This window comes from Populus nigra, chromosome 5 (genome assembly GCF_951802175.1).
Source record: "Populus nigra chromosome 5, ddPopNigr1.1, whole genome shotgun sequence".
Lineage (NCBI taxonomy): Eukaryota > Viridiplantae > Streptophyta > Magnoliopsida > Malpighiales > Salicaceae > Populus > Populus nigra.
The window spans coordinates 2,737,890-2,760,469 of NC_084856.1; the positions used below are offsets into that span (position 1 = coordinate 2,737,890).

The 22,580-nt window shown below is 36.9% G+C and overlaps 2 protein-coding genes and 2 long non-coding RNA genes across 5 annotated transcripts; 2 read left to right on the forward strand and 2 right to left on the reverse strand.

Moving 5' to 3' along the window:
* The first annotated feature begins 4,081 nt into the window (after positions 1-4,081).
* Positions 4,082-5,016, forward strand: LOC133694297 (uncharacterized). Its single transcript, XR_009842264.1, has 2 exons — positions 4,082-4,578; positions 4,669-5,016. It is a non-coding gene; the product is annotated as an uncharacterized LOC133694297 (long non-coding RNA).
* A 5,167-nt stretch (positions 5,017-10,183) lies between these two features.
* Positions 10,184-11,626, reverse strand: LOC133693815 (uncharacterized). The gene is made up of 2 exons (XR_009842183.1): positions 11,487-11,626; positions 10,184-10,967 (listed from the first exon to the last, which is right to left on the reverse strand). It is a non-coding gene; the product is annotated as an uncharacterized LOC133693815 (long non-coding RNA).
* On the forward strand, positions 10,936-16,096 carry LOC133693813 (calmodulin calcium-dependent NAD kinase-like). Of its 2 annotated transcripts, XM_062115137.1 has the most exons (9): positions 10,936-12,075; positions 12,189-12,359; positions 12,459-12,682; positions 12,759-12,820; positions 13,103-13,324; positions 13,654-13,780; positions 14,427-14,749; positions 14,864-15,008; positions 15,468-16,096. In XM_062115137.1, the coding sequence occupies exons 1-9, from the start codon at positions 12,066-12,068 to the stop codon at positions 15,699-15,701; spliced, it is 1,518 nt and encodes a 505-aa protein (XP_061971121.1). In that variant the 5' UTR covers positions 10,936-12,065; the 3' UTR covers positions 15,702-16,096. The 2 variants fall into 2 exon arrangements, with proteins under 2 accessions (XP_061971121.1, XP_061971122.1); XM_062115138.1 differs by lacking the exon at positions 10,936-12,075 and having other exon boundaries at positions 12,221-12,355.
* A 5,134-nt stretch (positions 16,097-21,230) lies between these two features.
* On the reverse strand, positions 21,231-22,580 carry LOC133693814 (histone H1.2-like). Its single transcript, XM_062115140.1, has 2 exons — positions 22,233-22,580; positions 21,231-22,145 (listed from the first exon to the last, which is right to left on the reverse strand). The coding sequence occupies exons 1-2, from the start codon at positions 22,419-22,421 to the stop codon at positions 21,486-21,488; spliced, it is 849 nt and encodes a 282-aa protein (XP_061971124.1). The 5' UTR covers positions 22,422-22,580; the 3' UTR covers positions 21,231-21,485.

The following is a 22,580-nucleotide window of genomic DNA, read 5'->3' on the forward strand; positions in this document are numbered from 1 at the left end:
ATAAGTTATAAATATATCATGAATCATTCAAACTCAAAGATTACAATCTCTTTATTCTTAATATTTTCAACATATATATTTTCAGATTCTATCATTTTAAAATATTATCGTACTTTCTTTTTTTATAAAGTTACTGATTTTGTTATTGAAAAGTCTCCATATTCATTTAAGAAGAGTTTTCTGTAAGTACCAGCTAGACATCACCTGCTACTACCAATTACCTGAGCTTTTCATGTCAAGACAACATATACATTGATTAAGAAGAATGAATTAAATTACTTAAACCGAGAGATTAACTAATTATCTAATACATCAACTTTATTTCTAAGTAATTTAGATTTTCAAAACCATCACATAATTTTTATTTCTAAGCATTTTAAATTTTAGGATCCACCATAACCTCAATTAAAATTTATATTTTGTTTACCAGGAAAAACATAAGGTGAAAGCACATGGATTAAGAGCAACGCAGACATTTTTGAACCCTCCTAGCCAGCATGTAGAAACCATATTTATATATAACCACACGATTTTCATAATTAAGAGTCATAGCTTGGTAAAGTAACATTCAAGTCAAATAACTCAAGCTCCTGCAGGCATAATTTTAACTAGTAATCCTTACATTTTGGTGCCAGCTGCCTGTGCTTGGACTTTTCTCTTGATGAGTGATTTCCCCCCCTTATGGATCTAATTATGAGATCAAAGCTTACAACATGAGACTTCACCCCAAATAGAAAACATGCACTACAATGTTGCTGACAAATCTCGACTAAAAAACTGCCTATCTCTCGGTTTGAGACAAAATATTAAAGTAAAAAGCTCGAAGTCTAACACCAGATTATTTGACTGTTCAAAGGATATTGTCAAGTTTGTGTGTGAATGTGTTCATATTGGCGTATCCAATAAATAATGCATGAAATATAGCTGCCGCTTGCCGCTGGGCAAATTGGAAAATGGAAACCGTGGCATATATTTCAAAGCAGCTTCAGTACTAGATGATGCCATGTATCTATAATATCTCATGTGTACGGTCACATCGTCATACTTTACAGAACTCAATGCTTTGAACTCGTAAATTACGTTTGGCTGACAAACTAGACAGGGTATTAGTCGCTAAAGTTGAATTTCCTATCACATTCAAGCTTAACAAACAAAAAGACAGGCAGATGTCTTGACTTGTGAGTTGGGCTTTCTAAAGAAAGCAATTGAAGAGGAAGACCTGGCCTTTTGTGCTCTCTTGGGTTACTCTGCTTGCTGTCTGTTGTTTTGTTTCGAACCTGTACTGTATTCCACACTTTGTTAGAGATGGTTTGCTCATTTCTCAAAGTTCTATCAAAACAAGCAGCTCATGGCTTGAAAAGCACATCAACAACAAAATCATGACCTCTACTCCAATGAGTTCCTTGTTGAAACAACGCACTCTAAACAGCAATTTGCACCAACTGGCTGTTTTAAGCTAAATCCAGATCTTTGTAAGCAACAAGAAACCTATCTGTGCAGAGGGACCTACTCATTAGTTGTACTTCTCGTGAATTATTTCATAATAATTATTGCTGGCCTAAGTATGCGACACCCTACCGAGTAAAAGGGAAAGATGCAACCCTGCTTTCAACAGGCACCATTGTAGAAATGTTCTCAATTGTGAACAAGAAATACATGACACCTTACCTTTTGAGAACATGAATGCTTGAAATGTAGAAACAGAAGTCTATTACAAAAAGAGGCTTTGACTTTTTTATGTAATTAATCTGTACAGAGCCAATGATTCCCGTTGCTTTTTTATTAGCTCTCACTCTAACGTGTTTTAGGGCGATAGATTTATCAATCAATTGTCGTTTAAAGGTACATTATTATCAACTTTATTATTCTGTCATCATTTCCAACAATAAGGGGCCCCTAAAGGCCTATTTTGACTCCACATTTTGCATCCAAGACTGTACGTTTTTCTTCATGATAGATAGATTTATGGGCCAAGAATCGTTTGGCTGTATGTAGGAGGTGTCTCTTATTGATGCTGAATTCTATGATGGAACTACGCAAGGACGACTACTGTCCACAGTAATATAGGGTAGGGTACCTTAGCTGGATCTCATAATTGTTACTAACTTGTCCGGCTTTGCTACATGATCTCTAGCTACTTAAAAGTGGGATCGAACATGAGATACAGGGATTTTTATTGCTTTAACTGTGAACAGGACATGTTATCTACCGAATTGTGATGAACCGCAAAATATCGATGACAATTAAAAGAAACTAGGAGCATATCACCAATGCATTTTGTGTGTGGACACAACTTGGCTTGCCATTATCTGCTTTAAAGATTAGCATTAGCCTTTCACAGTCTGGCGCCAGCAACATAAGGTTGATTGAATGAATTCAGCTTTTGGAATAAAGGAAGATTTGCTGAAAAGAATTGCTTTGATATCTAGTCCCAGAAACAAGAACTGAGGGGGCTTGTCCAACTTTTCTCAAACTGAGATTACACACTTTGATCACATGTACAGGATGCTGCTAAGTTACCTTGTCATAAAAAGAAGTGTTATAATAACATGGTTATAGTTTGGCACCTCTTTTCTGCTTCAGAAGTAATTAAAGCACCACAGGCTTCCCAAATTCAACATTTTAGAGAAGACAAACAAATTAATTTCCGCAAATTAAAGTCTAACTTAATCAATTACCGATCGATGAAGCTCAGGTCTTCTTTTTTTTTTGGTGGAATCAAGTTAAAGTTTACCAGTCAATACTTCATGTTCTAAGAATCATTCTTTGATTCCTTTGCGTATATCGTAGGTAACTGATGATGAAATATATGCTCCCAGCTCTAGCAATATGCTCTGAAAGTTCAATTATTCAAAGTAATATGCTAAATAGACTGCTTTATTTGGCAACAAAATTCAAGCTGTCGGTTGAAACATTAGGTTTTATCTTTACTCGTCACTTTATAAAAAGCAACTTTACCTGCAGCTACCTTGGGAGAATTTCAAACCTGCTAGTCTTTTACATATTCATGGATTAATTAGTCATATGCATATATAGATTATAGCCCTTTATGCAACAAATTAATTAGTGACTGAGTACTGTGATTTAACTAGGTAGTGACTTGGTTTTCCACTTTCTTTTGTCCATTTCTCTTTCTTCGTTTATTTATTTTTTTTGCTGACCAAAGATTACATCTTTATGCAGTTCAGGCCAATCCGTGTTGGAGTTGGGACTTAAGCTTGGCATCGTACAAGCTCCATATGCCATCATTTATGAAGGTTCTCCACCTCCCACCTTATTCCCTTTACCTTAGTGGCAAGCAAACGACATGTTCCTTACTTGGCATGAACACAAGGGTCAAGGTCTTGAAAGCAAGACTCTCCAAGACTAATCAGCTCCATTAATCACGGATATCTAACTAAAATCATGTTTTGTTTTAGCAGGTACATGGCTGCGAAGTACAGTTCGATTATATAAGAAAAATGTCCCTTGCGTATTAATGATCATTAAACAACACGAGTCCTTCTATGGTGCCTTGTTTTTTTTTTTCTTTTTTCGGCTGCAGGTGACTCTGGTTAAAATTAAAGGCACTGTCTTTTGCGTGTATTAAATGTTCTGGACTATGACCAAATCTATTTCGAGAAATCAGTGTACAGTAAGTACCATTGGAAAAATGGCATCAATTTCGTTGTAGGATTTTCCTAAGCTGACAATCCTTGATGATCCGATGTTTTTAATGGGATAAGCTAGACGGTCAAAACGCTTTGTTTACTGAATCGGTTTGAAAGGAAGCTGTTGAATACACAGACCCCATATTGGTGTCGGAACCCTAAAAGAGGCTGTTTGGGTTGACCTCGTCATCGAATGCACACACTTGTTGTTAAGACAAAGAAATATTAATTATCATGTTCGAGAAAAAAGAGTAATTAAAGTTAACTCACTTCTGCCCAAAAACACGTTTACCTATGTGTGAAAAGCTTGGTTAGGGGTAGTGTAGAAAGTGGATTCCAACTCCATGTCATGTGACTCAAGCTCGAATATCTTTATCATCCCTACGTATATAAGGACCCCATGAAAAAATAATGCATGGCCAAATCAGAAACTCCATGATTTGTCTCTCTCCCCCTCACCCCATCTCTCCCTCTCGCGTATTAACTGTTGAGGGGATTGTCGTCTGGTTCGATGTCATTCATGAGAAGCTCAAACATAAACGTAATATTGAATGATTTCGGACCAGGCTTCATTCCCCCCAACAATGTTTGATTAGCGTTCACAGAATGGATTGAGGTTTTTTATGCAAAGCACGCATGACGGTCTTCCTGTCTTTGATCTCTCTGGTCCATTGTAATTAATTTCTTATCATGTTTTTCCTTGACTGGGCATATGTTTTATGTAACAGGGTTTAATTCAATCTTCTCCATGGTAGTCCTCGGTTAGAATCAGATAAGGGATCCTGCAAGTAAATTAAGGTTGGTGTTTTATTGTCTCGATCGATAATTAGTATTTAATTTTGCACGAACTATTTTTGTGTTTTTCTTTTCCTCCGATGAAGAGAACACACCTCAATGCTAATTCAGCAATCAGAGGCGGCAGTACTTGGTATGATTTCAGTTCCAATCTCTTGTTCATGTCTCCAACATGATTGTGTCTTAGAGAGTATATTCTCTGTGTATGCGATATATATTTCAGGAACCAGGGGAGCAAGAAGAAGAAAGTATCCAAATTTAGTTTCCAAGCTTGGCTTTTTAAGTGTTTTTGCTTCGTCTAGTTTCATATGATCTTCAGCGGCATCACCATTAACTTCTCATTTGTACCAGGTGGGTCAGATATCTATTAACTCTTGTGGGTCAACTTTAATAAATAAAATTAGAACTACCATAACTGGGATCAGATTTACATGTGAAGCTCATTATTTCTGGTGGGTCAGATTTGTTTGGTATTGTTGTCATGTACATGTATATATGTGTGTGTTTGTGAAGAGCAACTGCAGCTTCATGTAAGGATTGGCAATGGATATCCATTTCAATGTGTACAAAATTTATGTATTCATACCTTATTTATCAATATCAATATCGGATCTGACAATATTCATTATGGATCGGATCGGATCGGTCCGGACAATATTCATCGAGTTGGGATAAGATTACACTATCCCCAACTCCACGGGCGCTTTAATCACGAGGATTGTAATGAAAAAAGAATCAAACCATGTACAAAGTCTAAAAATTAATTAGGGAAGGTGAACAAGCAGTTGTAGTGTACTGCTAATTAATTACATGATATCACGATATAATTGGTGATTAATGAGTTCAGCTAGGTATCCATGCTAGCTCTGATCCTCTTCTAAAGATCACATGTTAATTTGAGGCCCTTCTTTATAGGGAAAAGGAAGAAGAAGCATGATGTGACGATAATATCATGTTTGTTAGTGTAGAAATAACATCTTTTGTTGAAAGCAGAAAAAAATTGAAATTGAAAGATTCGAAGCAATCGAAGAACTGCTTGGTGCGATGTGAAAGGGATGGAAAAGGGCGATGAAAGGGGGGAAAAGTTCAATTAGTTGATGATAACCTGTAGAGAATCTGCTCTGCTTATGCGCTACGTACCAAAATTGTGATGCAACTCCTTTTCCATGCATCAATATTGAAGGGCTCCTACTTGCTTAAAGTCTAGGGTTAGGGTTACCAAAGAACAAAAATTTCTCTCTTTACCTTTCCCTTTTTTATTATTATTTTTACTATCGTCCCTGGAACATTTTTCTCCATTAATTGTTTCTAGAAATTTCTTCGCATGTCCCATAGGATGGCCGAGATGGGTTACAGTTGAGAAATCATGGCAAAGCACCCCATCTTTTAAACGAGTACAAGGCAGGGATCGAGAGAAATTTGAGAATATATATTGCATCTTTAAGTCGTTAATTAATTAGACAAGCCAAAAACATTAAAAAAAAAAACAAAATACAATGATTTAGATTTAATAAATATGTGATGGTTATTTTTTTCTCATGAATGTATGTAAGAGGATTTTATTCCGTATAAGATATGTAAATTGGTTTTTTTATGTGTGCGCTCCATCTCTCTTTTATATTATAAATATATCTAATAGTAATGGCTCGAGCAACATAAAATTTCTCAATTAATCTTTTTTATTAATGTTGATATTCGAGCCAGCTTGCGTGTACCTCGACTAATCTCACGGGTCCTGAAGTTAACGACCATGTAAGCCTCCAGTGACCTCTCAACTAAAATTTTTGTATCTTAATTTTGGAGTTTTTTATCTTAATTTATTTTCTAAAAATGATTTTTTATTTTATTTTATGTTTCGATTTTATTACATAACATAAATATAATGATTAATGATTCAAACTATATATATTTCATCGAAAATCTTAAAACTTACAAGATTTTGATGTAAGTTGATACATGCATATATATTCATCCATTGGATATTGGTTGAAATGAATTAAGGATGTATAGTAAATGATACATGATTCAACTATTATATTATCATAAACTTTTAATTAATTTAAGGGGATTTGATAAATATTGATGATATATATAAATTCCTTATCCCTTTTTCTAGTTTTAATTATTAATAAAAAAATATTCAATGCACCTCTTAAATCAAATTAATTAAGCTTGCAATATGAACTTTTAATTAGTTTAAATAAAAATAATATATAAAAAGCAAATATATGATAAGAAATCTTGATCTAAAGTTTCCAATTTAAAAAAAAATATATCATATTTTCACTCTTCTGAAACTTTCATTAACATATGTCGCTCTATAGCTTTCATATTTAACATAATATAATTAGCTAATAGCTTAAGTACTCTTGTGTTAGCATGGTGTTAGACATTACCATTAAAATTTATTTTGAATTATTTTTTTAATTTTAAACTATTTTTTTTATTTTTGTATCATTTTAATAAACTGGTATTAAAAAAGATAATTTTAAAATATTTAAAAAATTAAAAAATAAAAAACACTTTAAAAGACACTACATCAAGTGTTCAATCAATGGGGTAATTATTAATTCTTATGATTTTAGCATTATACATGGATATGGACAAAATCTTTAAATGTGACTTAGTTTAGGCAAAGACGCAATGTCACGTGACTTGCATCTTAAAGTGAAACGGAGTAACAATTCTCTTACTCCTTTTTTGACTTGGGTGCAATGATGCTTGAAAAAGCATTCAACAACGAACACAAGAAACCATTCAAACTAGTGACTTTTTTTTTTTTTTATGGAAAAAGATAAAGACTTTAGGGCAGCACGATCACATATCTAGGAGACCTACTGGAGAGCTCGGCTTCCCCAAATCATCTTCATTTAGAACAAAATCTACCATAAAACAGAATTATCATTCCATGATTATGCAACTCTAACCTCGTAAGCACTAAGGTGCATATCCAACATCTTGGCTTCCATATATATATATATATATATATATATATATATATATATATATATATATATATATATGAGAGAGAGTTGTCTTGTAAGGCCTTGAATAATTTCGGCAAAAGGTTGGCAACAGGCAATCATGGAAAAAAAATCTACAGGGCCCTCGGGATTGATTTTGTCACGTACGTAGTGAACATGCAACTTCACGAAGCAGATAGAGAGGCCAGATGTAAAGGCAATTACCATGCCTCTCTGGTCAGTACAATAGTAAATTCCTCCCATTGTAACAGCAAGAATTCTTGTGATCTAATTCGTGTTCCAAAAGCTTACTCAAGGATTCATGGTTTTTTCTCAGCTGATCATCCAAGCATAAACCTGGATCAGAGAATACTGAATTCAGCTAGCATGCCAAGCACAACCGTGAGGGAAGGTAGTGGGGGGAAATATTCGAGGATGTGGGTCATGTATACAGGCATCTGATTATTAAATGCTACTTTTGTGATCATTGTCAGAACAACTTTAATTCCCGAAATGACAAGAAATGGTCTTTAAATGATTTGGATCCAAAATTCATTGGAAAGAGAGTGGGAAAGGAAGAGAGGGATATAGGCAGTTAGGCAAGCAGGTTAGGCTCAGATTCTTTTGAAGATTTTGCATGTCCCCTTGTGTTGCCAATTTTCATCCCATCAGAATAACTTGAAAGAAAACTGTTACCTTCTCATGTGAGCTTAAGGCACCGTTTGGGAACGCGGCTGCGGCCGCGTTCCCAAAAAATTTGAAATTTTTTTTTTTTTTAAAAAATAAAATTTAATATGATTTGTACGTTTTGGATCGTTTTGATGTGCTGATGTCAAAAATAATTTTTAAAAAATGAAAAAACATCGTTGGCATGCATTTTGACACGAAAAGTTATATGAAAAGCACTCGCAACCACACTGCCAAACACGCATGTGTGAACACCACCAATCCATCTCCTGTTCGTTGTCAAGAGGTGCCAACTGTTTCGGGTTGGAATAAGTTCCAAGTTTCACTTCATGACTCTTCCACTGGTGTCACTATCGAAACCAAAACTGAATAATTTTCTAACAGTTCCCCCTCTCCTGTAACATGAGTTGGTATTTCTACGCTCAGCAATCACCATACAGTGCACTGAATAATATTCAAATAAGAGACTGACCACCAAAATCGTGATACCTAATCCAAAAAAGTGTGGTTAACTGGGAATCATGCATCACAAGAAAAAGAAGAAGAGGGGACACCATCAAAGGTCGACTTTAGCTTACCTTGTAGCCAATTTGATTATCGTGGTCCTTCAAAACATCCCCCGTTTGATGTATGATGAGTTACCTAACATGACCTTATAACATGATCTCATCCTCCCATGGTCCAAAAACTTAAACGCCACGTTACTAATAGTGCTCTCCTCAAGTCCTTGTATGAAAAGGATCTCTCTTACTCCTATCCAATATAGGATTGTAGCTTCACATAGGATCGTAAGCTAAATCCAAACGATATCTCCTTGGAACCAAACAAATTCCAATGACTATATAGAGAGTTGCATAATCCAATGGAGTGACATTTACGTGTGTTCATTCTCTGTTACTGCTCCCTGTTACCAGCTTCAACCAGACCAAAACATCAATTGATGCTCCGATAACTTGTAGAAACTCTCTTGAATTTCTTCGTGAATTTGACGTATCAGAGCCAACACCGTCAAACAGTAAAATCTAACAATAACCTCTCAGCATGAAGAAATCACTGTCTTATAGAAGTATTATGTGTGATTTTTACAACTAGCCAGAGTGGTGTAAAAAAATGCAATTCAAGAATCAGTTGCAGAATTGGTAATCAACAGCCCAATAATCCAACGATCAATAAATCACTTAATAATGCCATGTGATTAAAATGCATCCTTCAAAAGCAACATTTTTTACTCGGTGTTTTCAGTGAGCTCTGTCTGAATGCTCCAAAAATTCTCATCAAAATGCACTCATTTTCACTGACATAGTTGATGTCACCTGGCATAAGTGGTACAGTGGTTGTTAGCATCTCCATGCATCTGTTCATGTTGCCAAGCGATTATTTTTGGTAAGAAGAAAATTGATTCCCAGCAACATTATAGATTATTACAAAATCCCCAAGCTTGAAAGGCCTGTGACCTACCTCAAACTAGCATGATACTTACTCCATCTAAAAATTTGTGGTGTAAAGAAGAAATGCCAGCTGTGCATGTCCAGGCTTCAACTTCTGTTATGATTAAACATCTCAGTTCAAGGGATTCAGTGCCAGCCATGATATAAATCAGAACTTGAAGCCGCGCCTCAATAGTTCAAATTCCTCTGTGATAAACTTCACCAAATTTACCCCATCATGGAAGCTTTCACAAATAATTCAATCAGATGGAACGACAGCGGCAGGCCATGGTTCTGTAAGTCTACTAAAGTTTTCTTCAGCCAAATGACAATTAGCATTAATCACGTCAACTGCTGTATTAGCTCTTGAGTAGTAAATGAAGGAAGCAATTTTACACGTCCATGGTAGTTTTCATCCTTTGAGAATAAGTCCATCACTTTTAAGACTGTGGATGCATATGGTGACAGGTTTCTTGCTTTCATCTTATGAAGAAATTCGGCTACCTTTCATGTCTCATTATTTTGGAAGAAACCAGCATGAGTGTATTAAAGGTGACCTGACCACATTTGGAGTACAACTTTTGTCCTCCAACTCCACTAACAGGTCCTTGGACCTTTCCTTTTGGCCTTCTGTACAAAGTCCATGTATCATGATAGCGTATGTTACAACAGCAGGCTTTAAACCTTTATTAGGCATTCTGTAAAATAGGTCCCAAGCAGTTGCAAGCTTCCCTATTTTGCATAAGCAATTAATAAGGCAGTTAAGGATTTCAATGCTCGATTCAAACTTACAATTCTCTAAACTATGAAACAGGCCCACTGCCTCTGAAAAACAATTGTTCTTGCAAAGCCCATCCAGATAAACATTATATGTCGTCACATTAGGTACCAGGTCATGAAGTCGCAGCTTCAGAGCATTTCAAACCTTACCTGCAAAGTACTGTATTTGATAATTATTGGTCTAATCCCTTCATCACGCATTTCCCTTTAAAGGCGCATAGCTTCATCTACCTTCCGATTTTTGCAGTACCCATTTATCAAAGAATTATAGCTAACAACATTACGTTTACGCCCCTTATTTACAACAGAAACAAAGAGTCCCTCCCATCATCAATCATGCCAGCCAAAAAGTAGATGGAATAAGCACAATCATCAGGTTCTATACCTCTCTGAACCATAAGTTCAAACAATTCACGTACTTCTTTCATCTTCATGGGCTTGCAAAGCATATCTGCCAGCACATTGAATGTCACCACATTAGGCCACACACCTTAATCCATAATCTCAACAAACAAACCTTTATCCTCCCGCTCATCCATAGAACACAAATAATGCATCAGAGAGCTATACACGAACACATCAGGACAAATCCCTCTACCCTTCATTTGCGGAAAAAGCTCTTTTGCTTCTCCAATAAGTCATCCTTACAAAGACCATCAATCGTACTGCCATGACAAACTAAATTAGGCCACAATAAATACCAAATTAACCATTCCCACTAAGCATTTATTCATGTAACTTAAGAGCAACACTCGTATTTCCAGTTCAACACAACCCATTAATCAAAATTTCATAAGTAACCACATTAGGCCAACAAACAAACAAACCCATTTTCTTAAACAACCCAACAGCCTCACCAATTTTATCATCCACACACAAACCCTTAATCATAGAACTAAAAGTCACAGCATTTGGCCTAAAACCCCTCCCAAAAATCCTCCCAAAAACTAAAAGACCATCACTAGCCCTCTTTACATTACAAAAACAATTAATCAAAGTATTCAATGTAATAAAATCTGTCAAAAACTCAACTGAGCAATTCTTTACAAAATGAAATGACATCAAAGTAAAAAAAAAAATACCAAGTGAACCTACGGAAAGATTGAATGATGACATTGAAGAAGCGGGGTGCGTGTTAATCATGTGATCAAAGAAGTGAACTGCTTCATTGAGAGTGAACTTACCTGACTTGCAGTTTTTCTTGAGGAGTTTTTGAAGTGGGGTATTTTGTTTTGAGTGTTAAAGATTGCAACTTTTGGCAAAGTTTTGGAGCATGAAGTGAGTTCTTCATTTGATTTTTGGGATTTGAAGAAGTGGGTTTTTGTGGGTTACTGAAGAAGAGGGATAAGAGTTTGCCTATTGAAGAAGCATTTGGTCTTGATGATGATACATAAGCAACAGAAGGTGAAGAAGAGGGTAGGGCTTTGAGAACCATTTGGAAGGGGTTTTGTTTGCTTTTTTGGGATTTGTAGAGCCGGGAAAATTGAAGATGAAAATTAATTCACGAGGAATTTAGATCCGAGTACCTAAACGGGCAAAACCCGGATTTTAAAGCTAAATTCGGATTGTAGATACTTCTCTCTTGTAGACATAGAAGCCTGTTACATGTGTCACCACTTGATTTTATTGTGATGGAAATTCAGGGAGCCTTCCTTCGTCGCTTTTATCGGTGTCTTCAAAGGAAAAGCAATGCAAATAACGTTGTTTCATGTTTTCACAACACGAAACCAAACAGAAAATTCTCTTCCCTGGAGTTCTAAAACATGCCGAAAGGTAAGTCTTAGAGGACAAAATCTGGTCATCTTCTTAGTCTCTAGTAACTAACAATGGATAACAATTACATGAAACGTTTGTTTGCTCCTTGTCTCTATATTATTATTCTTCAGATTACACCAGCAAACAAATCTACCTTATCATGGCGGCCTCTTCAATATGCTTGATCGTAGCGGCTGTTCATCATCGTCTCTGGAAGTCGAGGGATCGAAAGATCATCCCACGCCTAAGACCATCAGAAGCTGGCCGTGCCGAGAAGCTTGAGAGCTTCCCCCATTATGTAGGTAATTATTATCTAATCCAACGATAAAAGAATACATCAAATCCATTTTGTTTCCGCAAAACATTTGAGTCATTTTCAATCATTATAATCTGTCGAGCAGCAAGGCAAATGGGGTTTGCAGATAGGAGAGAATGCCCGCGTCTATGCAGGTTGGCTGCTGAATACATCCGAAAATGTGAAGGGTGTGAGGAGGACATTTATGCATTCTTTGCTCAAGAACCTGATGCCGATTCACTCTATGTAACGCTGGTAGAGGAGTTTGAGCGGTGCATTCTTAGTTATTTTGCATTTCATTGGAGCCATGCTGATCTTTTGATTAGTCAGGTAAATGAGATGTGTTAGACTTGCACATATCGTCTCCAGAATCTCAGTTTTCTTGCTTTCTAACCATCGATTTTAGGTTTTGAGTTCTGATCCGGAGCCCAAAAGGAAGCTCAAACAAATTGTCATGGCTGCAACTCGGTGAGTAAAACTTTAGTTAGGAATAGTCATAGTATCAATGTGATTAATTATGTTAAAACAGAAGCCAGCAGGAGAGTTGCTGAACAGATATGACATCGAACACAACGAGAACTCAAAAGTCAAAACTACATAATCTTTCTGGCTTCAGATAAATGTTATGGACACAACTGCCAAACGATCAATCGCGTTATAATCGAGTTAAAAGGCCTCGGGATATATATCAATATTCAATAATAATTGGCAGGAGCAAAATAACCAAGTTTCCTTCTCTTTCTTGTTTAGGGAACAGACGTTTGAGAGGGTGACAAAAGATCTAAAGGTTGCTAGGGTGTTCAGTACATTGCTAGAGGAAATGAAAGCTATGAGACCTGCATCAAGTGATGACTCGCAATGTACAGAGGTGATGGCCCCAGTGGCCCACAGTGATAGAAGTCCAGTCCTCCTCTTCATGGGTGGTGGCATGGGAGCTGGGAAGAGCACGGTGCTCAAGGACATTCTCAACGAGTAAGAGCATGGTTCTTTTTGTTATTATCGCTCGTAGAGTGAGATGAATCGTTTAGGATTTATATAACTTAGTATACACATTCAAAACAGCACAGAGAAAGATCAAGTTGAATAGTATTTCGGTAGTTTAAACACTTCAAAAGTAAAATTACAGTCAGGAAAGGCAAAGACTGAGAATTAGCTCAAATGAAAAGTCTTAATCCCTCCAAACAACAATGCCATAGAAAAATAGGTGCTCTTTTTTCTTTTCTTAGCTCTCAAAGTTGGTGAACAATTGTAGGGAGAAATAACACAAGCTAACATATATTGTTTCAATGAATTGAGAACAGGCCATTCTGGGCAGGAGCAGCAGGGAATGCAGTGGTTATCGAGGCCGATGCCTTCAAAGAATCAGATGTCATTTACAGAGCCCTGAGCTCTCGAGGACATGTTGACATGATCCATACGGCTGAACTGGTGAGATAGAGACTCCCCCCACCTTGGAGAGATCCCAAAGCGAAACCTTTCTATAAACGTCTTCGAAACTAAATTTGCTATCTTTATGTCATCAAATTGCACATAGAAACAATTCCAGATCTCAAATGTTTAATATTTTAGGATGCACGAGTCCTAGCCAATTCACACGGTAAAATTCCAACAGCATGAGGACACTATTTATCTACCACAAAATTGTCCAAGCTCCCCTTGCATATCAAACCCTTCTACAAGTAAAACTCTTCCTTATCATAAGCATCACTTGTATCCACTGTAATGCCCGGTATTTTCCTGTCCTACTCAAACTATTCTGGTAGTATCATTGGTCCTATTTTATATCTTGAGGTCTTTAAACTTATGATAGATGTTCCCTACTCTTAAGAATCGATCCAAGTATGAGTTGATCCTATCAGTTATCAGTTCTTATATACTGTCACATGCATAGGTCCAACGGCCACAATTGGGATAAAACTACAGGCACAAAAGTTTGGAATTCAAGCATATGCTTGTGAAGTTAACATACTTCAACCTGAACCTTCAATGGTGCCAGTTCTAAATAGTATTTGAATATTGTGGTTGCTTCATAATAGGAAGGAACCGAGTTCTTCTTCTTCTTCTTTTCAAACAGGTGCACCAGACGTCTACAGATGCAGCATCTTCTCTCCTGGTGACAGCATTGAATGATGGGCGGGATGTAATTATGGATGGCACTCTCTCGTGGGTACCATTTGTTGTGCAGACAGTAACAATGGCCCGAAATGTCCACCGCCGACGTTATCGCATGGGAGCTGGTTATAAGGTCGGTAAAGATGGAGCTGTAACTGAGGACTACTGGGAGCAAATTGATGAAGAACAATCACTACAAGAAGGATCCAAAAAAAGAAAACCATACAGGATAGAGCTGGTCGGGGTGGTTTGCGATGCTTATTTAGCTGTTGTCAGAGGTATAAGGTGTGTAGCAAATTATTACAGTGCAATGGTCTAACGCTTCCAGTTTTAATAACATAATGAGCACGAAGTTTTTATTCCTGAGGTGACATATGATGGTGTTTTGAGTGTTTTCAGGAGAGCTATAATGTGTAGAAGAGCTGTTAGGGTGCAATCACAACTGAAATCCCACAAGAGATTTGCAAATGCATTTCTAACATTCTGCCATCTGGTTGACAATGCCAGGCTTTATTGCACCAATGCCCTGGAAGGTCCACCTAAGGTACATAAACTCTTCCTCTGACTTCACTCATTTCTGGTTTTTTAAGCTTTTAACAAGGACACAGACTGTAGCACACAGGGGCAATCCAAACACCATATAAATAAACTGCAGAGACCTGAGCCTGAGTTAGGAATTAGGGGACTTGACTAGAAAGTTGCTTGTCAAAAAAAAAATTACTGGATGCTCATAGGTTGTAGGCCATAGTCGACAAAACCACAAAACTGAGTTGAAGTTAATCGCAAACCTGAACCTATCAAACTGTCAATGGCAAACCTGGTTAAAGCTCAATCTCAACATGAAGAAGACATAGTTCAGTTATTTCAAGTTCCAAGAGAAACATGCATAAAAGATATAGATTATGGCTGTCAGGTTTAGACCTTGACAAAAAAACAGTTCCACTGGCAATAGATCAAATAGGGTTTCATGAAAAGAAATACTAATACAGCAATCTTTGTGAAGTTGATAGGATGGAAAGACAAGGACAAGACTCTGCTGGTTGATCCAGATGAAATAGACTGTTTAAAAAGAGTGGGCAGCTTGAACGAGGAAGCAGAATCTATTTATGAACTTTACAAGCACCCTAATCCAGCTTGTGAAGATGGTTCGATTTGGAAAGACATTGTATTATCACCATCAAGGTTAAACATTCAAAAGGAGTTAAAGTATTCTATCCAGAAAGTTGAAAGACAATGACAAGTTCAAAGTAGAGGGAAGATGAAGTTCCAAGCTTCTTAAAAATTCAAGGGCCCAAAGATTGAAGCTGATGAGAGTCTAAATTTTTGCGTGTTTACAGCTGAGGAAAGTATAACACGGGTTTACTTAAATATGACTGGGCTAATATGAAGAAATTCGTTCATTTTTTATTTTTTATTTTTTTTGTGGCTAAGCTTAGAATTCTATTGCTAGGAAAGCACAGGTCAAAACACAGAAAATGAAGATACATCAATATTTTTACTGGTGTTAAAGGATGTATCAGATGATTAATTACACGAGATCTTCTGTACTGGAAGTCAGATACTTGTAGCTCTTGAATTACCTTCCACCAAGAATCTAAATGATAATTTCATGAATGAAGATTTTTTGATGCATTACGTCACTCAAAACAATAATTCTTAACTCGTCAATAGTAAATCCTGACCCAACAAAACCGATGTATTGACGTTCCTTTATTTTATTATTTTGTAAAACAGATCACCTAGGATATTCCAAATATGAATAAAATTATTTTATTTCTTAGATGACAAACTTCAGTGACTTATATTATCTAATCCAACGCTTGTCATCTTTTAACATCAACAAATATTTGTAACAACTTTCCTCAAATTTGCTACCAATTTTGGTTCCCCGCTTCAGCAAACTATGTTCTTGTAACCCTTTTCAGACAGAATAAGATTAACTTCCGGATTACTGTTACCTCCCAATTTCCATACCCATCATCAACATTTATATAAAATAACCAATGTGTACTTTTGAAGAAGTCTCAGGCACGGGTAAATCCGTATGATTTTACTTTTGAATAGACAGCAGTATATAAAATGAACTCGATGAGTGCAAGTCATGGCCAAAGTACATGTAAGTCTACATTCTACAAAGGTGTGTAGTCATAAATTGAACATTAGCAACCTAAAACTAAATACAAAATAACCAATGTGTACCTTCTGTATATCAAATGGAATCCACGGTTCAACATTTCAAGAGGTGCTTGGATGCTGAAAAGTGAAATCGAACAGGCAAAAAGAAATAAAAAGAACAAGAAAACAAGTACTAGAAAATAAATTAGAGAGAGCAGAAGCAAAATGACCAAGGCAAAGTGAAAGGCAGGTGTAAACTAGTGACAGAAAAATGGCAGAGGATGCCCATAAATAGAACAATCCAAATCTCTGTCTCACGAGCATAGGCAAAACTTTTCCCCACGGTTGGAGAATTAATTATATATCATGTTAGGAAGCCAGATTCCAGTTATAGAACCACCAGAACGGTCATAATGACTTCCCAACAGTCAGATAAGTAATATAAAGTCATCTGCATGAGAGAGTGATCTCTTTTGAGTGAGTTACAATTTCCTAGTGTCAGCAACATGAGTAGTAAGAAGTCTTTCTTTATGAACGCTTGATTCATAATTTGCAGTCTTCTTACCTATTTATGGCCAACGAGCCTGGTTCATCTGTTCTGGAGGCATCTACACAGTTTGAAGACATAAGGCTACTGAAATCATGTAAGCGAAGAGAAGAAACACCATGAGAGGCCATGCTCTGATTATCATTTGCAAAACAAGCTGACATATAAAAATTCATCCAGAAATGGAAGCTCGAGGGTAATCTTTTATGAAACTAGTCCAAAACATAAACACTCTGATGGGTTAATCTAGACTTACAATTAGTCATAGGCAACCATGTCATTCACTTCCTCTAGCCACACATTAATCATCATGTTAATTACCACACAATCATGGAATTCTTTGATCATTCAAAATAATCAACTATATATAAAAACGTATGGGAAGCAACCAGTCTCGCAAGTTGTTTACTAAAAAAGAAAAGGAAAATTCTCCATCTTGAGTCTTGTACTATTAGCATTTCAGGAAATATAGTTTTATATAAATGCAGATGAATGAACCTGTGGGTACATGGGAGGGAGAATGAAAATTCAAGTGGATTCCTACCTTACAATTTTGAACATTTACCGTATAACCATATGCATACAACGCTTTCAACAGTCCAGTCTGCAACATGCCGATGTCCAAAACCTTTTGGGAACGTGGAGTTAAGTCCTGACTTCATATGATTCCCAGGAATAAGATGTGCATGTTTATTCAAAGAGTCCTGCACAATTCTCCAGACAAAGGTGTCACTTAGAACAATGAAGTTCAATTGATGCATGTGACATCAGACATCATTGAAAGAAATCGTAATGGGTGGGAACAAAATCAAGAACTTACTGCTCAGTTCTCGCCTTGAATTAGTAACGTTTTCATTCTCTATAATGACTTTTTCCCTATTCCCACTTTACTAACAATCTATTTCTTCACAAGATAGAACCATATACCACGTTGCAATGCTGTTATATAGTTGTCTCATGAAATCTTTCCTTCAATTTACTGCCTATTCAGCAATCAAAGAACACCATAGAAAAATGATTGTTCTTCGTTCATGTACCCCTATAATAACAATTGACATAGCAAGTGAAAACAAGGCCGCATATTGTGACAAGACATGCAATTTCAGTAATATGGCAGCCACAATCCAGGAAAGGGAAAGAGAAAGGAAATAAGGATACGTGGTTCTGGAGAAGAACAGATGCCAATTAGATAAGTGTTTGGGAAAGGAAATTATCACAACATACAGTTAAAAATCATCCATGGCAGCTATGAAAGATTATAAAAGAAAACTAACAGCGTCATGATTAGTGTTCACAAATAATTATGCAGACAGCTCCAACACTAGAAAATGTGCGGGAAAGTATTTTAAGAGGAACTTAACAAGACGATGAAATAATATACTGTAGCAGATGAAGAAGAACAAAAGAATGAAAGATGAATATTCTTCAGCAAATTACCAAAAGAGAAGACACATTTTCCAGAACTTCATTTGGAATAGAAGATCTCTCTCTCCTATGCAGTTCTTATTCAGCATGTCTAAGTGTTTGTAAGATATTTAAATAAATATGTACTCCTAAAATACCACCAATACAGAAGCACTCTCCTGTTGCATTTCTAAAATGACCACCAAATCATGTTTCTCCAGCGAAGTAATATATCCCCGTTTCGCATTGACAATGATTGTTTCGCACTGACAATGATTATTGAGCAAATGCACAGGTGATGAATCCAACCTCTCAAAAAAGCTTAAATTGAAAAAAATTTCTTTATTTAGTATTTGCATCATATGCAAGGAAAGTATTACGTTCGGCGAGTACCTAAATGGTAAGAAGAAAAAAACTGCTAGGTATCAACCAATCCATTAAACAAAATAAGTATACTCATTCTTTGAAGAAAGTTCGTATATGCAAATAATAGATTCTTCAGACAGCTGTAAGATATTCTGTTATAATGAATCGAATTGCTTATATGAACAAAAGGAAAACATTATGGCATACGAAAACTCATTCCTCATCAATTCTCGCTCGATGTCTAAGTGGTTCAGTTCACAAACAATGATGACAATAGTAAGCCATAACCAGCAAGCCGGAAACCATGATGAATCCTATTTCACCATGGAGCTCGGTATAGGAAATTTTTTGGAGAAAATATTGACCATTGATTATTTACATTCACAGTCTTCTACCTGGTCCTCCCACACAGAAGCAAAGGATAGAGCACTATCCAGGGGCAAAAGGTTCTCCTGTCCACAAATGAAGAAAGTAAATAAGCAAGTAAAAAAATTGATCAGCTGAACATAATAGGAAGGCGTTTGAGAACACCAATAACCTTCCAAGATGGTAACATCAGATCTAAGTTCACTAATGCATTATTACTCGGCATTCAAGAACCAACAACCCTCTGGTCTCTATTTAATTGTCTAGAACACTATGTATTGCCAATATTAATTATCATTGATCAAAAAGAAAAAACACCGATGCAAGAAAGTTGATGAATTGGTTACCAAGGATATCCACGGAATAACCAAAGGGTGAAAATCGCTGTTACACTTGCATGTCTGAAAAAAAATGCTCCTACAAAAATCTACATCCACTAGCCAACGCACAATCAAGTTCTGAATCCCAAGCAAACCACTTAAAACTGCTAGCAGGAAATAGGAAGCCTGATGAAGATCAACATCAATCATACCACATTTCCTACCTGGATTTGATCTCTGTCAAGTGAAATTCTGAGAGGTGGATTTAGAAATCAATGTTACCCTTCATGTTTTTGCTTGAAATGACTACTCTTGATACTTGAACTCACATTTTCGTGCATACAGACCCAAGACTTAACCATTGCACTAAACAATGATCCCTAGAAAAATGACATGACTATATACCAGAAATTCTTGAGCCCTCAATGCAAAGTTTGCATGTCCCAAAATTCAAATTGTGGTTGAAACTATCAAGATTTCAAAACATCTTCCGATGTATTCAAATGCCAGTAATATACCCGAAAATCCATGAAGTTTTACCCCACTTGCTCATCCCCAGACTTCTTTTTTTAGTATAATCTCAACCTGGGATTTTATTTCCAGAGATTATGAGTGAGGATGAGTTGTTTTCTAATCTTATCAGCAATGGAGCACATTTTTTGTTACGTTTCTAAAGTTACTGATCTAGTTAAGAACTTCTAAATCTGGTGTGTGGCTTGAAAAAGTGTCACTTTCTTCTGTGCCTCCTCCATAACAAAGTCATCATAATTCAACACATAGCAAAGTTCTTAGCAGGCATCCCAGGTGCCATCTATAATTTCATCATCTGATGAACACCAAATGGAAAGTAAAATAACCATGTGAAGAAAAAATGGAAAAAACTTTTCCTGCAAAAAAAATTATTGGCAACCATCCAGAATAGACTAGATTGCATCAAATCAAAGTAGAATCGGTATAGTTAACATTCAATACCACACAGTCTCCTAAATTCTTTGGCAGAAATGGTTAATTATTTGTTATCAAGTTTTGAAATAAAGAATGGCTTTGAAAGAAGAAACAAACAATGTCATGTTTATATTTAAAACCTCAATTGAATGCCAAGAGATTACACATTCAAAACCTTTAATTGTTTCCCAAACCTTGGGAACCGAGTGTGCTTAAAAGTTAAAACACCAATTAGCGCAAGTGATTCATAATCATACACGGGCTTGATGGTGAAACATTGCAATGAAATGATAGACAAATCTAGCAGTGGTTGGTGAACAAATGAATAGCAGTGAATCTAAAAATAATATCAGCAGCATTTCTGCTCTGCGTTAGCAATGAAGTTCTCATCATACATATACAAAAGGAAGCCAAAAGAAAATATCTGCTAGAGGGTTCTATTTCGATGTTCCTTAAGTAACTGAAGTGATGTGGTGACATCTATCTACCTCCTTTAATTTAAAAGTATCGAAGCAAAGCCTGTAACTACTAACCTTGATGAATTGAGAAGAAGAGCGAATCACAACCCTAGCCAGCTTCCTTCAAACTTCAACTACGCAACAACCCCCCCCCCCTAAAAAAACCCCTAGGTCGGAACAGTTCTCATTCACTACGATGTTTCGGTTAAACCATATCTCATTCGAAAATGTCGAAGCACATAACATGTAAGAAGGCAACAAGGCTCTGTTATACCATTAAATAATTTCATTGAACGTTACATCTATTACTGTTTCAAATCCCTAGATAACCACAAACAAAAAATTGAGTGAAAAAACGACCTAACATCCGATGCCATTTTCCTTTTCTTATCAGGTGGGGATTCCTAGTAACTCAAATTACAAACCCACCCCTCAGAGACCACCGAATTTACAGAACTACCCCTACAACACTACACTCTATTTCTCCCCTCGATCATTCCTCACTTCTTTCCTTTCTTCGCTGCTACTTTCTTCTTCGGGGCGCCAACGCTCTTCGGCTTAACAGTTTTAGCCGGTGCCTTCTTCGACGTGGCTTTGGTTGTCACCGCTTTCTTTCCAGGAGATGTTCTCGATGAAGTCCTCAAAGCTTTAGCCGGTCTCTCCTTGGCCTTGGGCTTTGCCGGTGTCGTCTTAGGCTTTGCAGCAGCGGTTTTAGCCTTAGCTGGAGCAGCCTTTGGTTTTGCCTTGGCGGTAGCCTTTGGCTTAGCAGCTGCAGCTTTTGGCTTAGGCTTCGGCTTCGGCTTGGCAGCTGCTTTAGACTTCGCCGGTGACTTAACCGTCGACTTGGTAGACTTAGTTTCCTTAGCCTTGGGAGCAGCTGGCTTAGATTTAGCCTTTGGCTTGGCAGCAGTTGCCGGCTTCTTTTTAGCCGGAGAAGCAGCAGCTGGTTTAGCTGGAGCGGATGATTTAGCCGATGGAAGCTTGAAAGATCCTTTGACTTTAACAATCTTACCGGCAGCCACGAGCTTCTTCAAATGAAACAACAGAAGCTTCTTAAAATTCGACGGCAGTTGTTTGTGTTTCTCTTCGAGAAACTTGGTAATCGCGTACTGGCTCGAACCTGTCTTCTCTTTCAATGTCACTATAGCATCCTTGACCATCTAAGAAAATCAGAAAAAAAAAATCAGATCCAAAATTCAAAAAAAAATATTAAAACAAAAATTGAATCTCGTGTTATGAAGTGTTACCTCTTCATAAGGAGGGTGAGCGGAAGGGGAACGAGGACGGAGTTTTTTAGGGGCAGGAGCTTTTTTGGCTTTAGTTTCCTTGGCTTTTCTAGCTCTGCTGGGTTTGGTGGCCGGCTTACCATCAGCTGGTTCAGAAGTTGGCGGGTCGGTGCTGCCATCGACGGTGACAGTGGGTTCGTCAGAGGACATTTTTTAGAGAACTGGGATTGAATTAGGGGCAGGAGAGAGGAAAGGGGATTGAATCCGAAGAAGAACTGGGTGAGGAGGAGACTAGATTGGATCTGGTGGTGTCCAGTTCGCTGGCGATTCTTGATTTTTTTCCGCTTGTGTGAAGAAGATGACGGAAAT

Coding starts and splice junctions, on each gene's coding strand:
- LOC133693813 (XM_062115137.1), top strand. Junction 12,821..13,102: donor ATTGTCATGGCTGCAACTCG/GTGAGTAAAACT, acceptor TTTCTTGTTTAG/GGAACAGACGTTTGAGAGGG. Junction 13,781..14,426: donor TGATCCATACGGCTGAACTG/GTGAGATAGAGA, acceptor CTTTTCAAACAG/GTGCACCAGACGTCTACAGA.
- LOC133693814 (XM_062115140.1), bottom strand. CDS start 22,421: ATGTCCTCTGACGAACCCACTGTCACCGTCGATGGCAGCACCGACCCG. Junction 22,146..22,232: donor CTCACCCTCCTTATGAAGAG/GTAACACTTCAT, acceptor TGATTTTCTTAG/ATGGTCAAGGATGCTATAGT.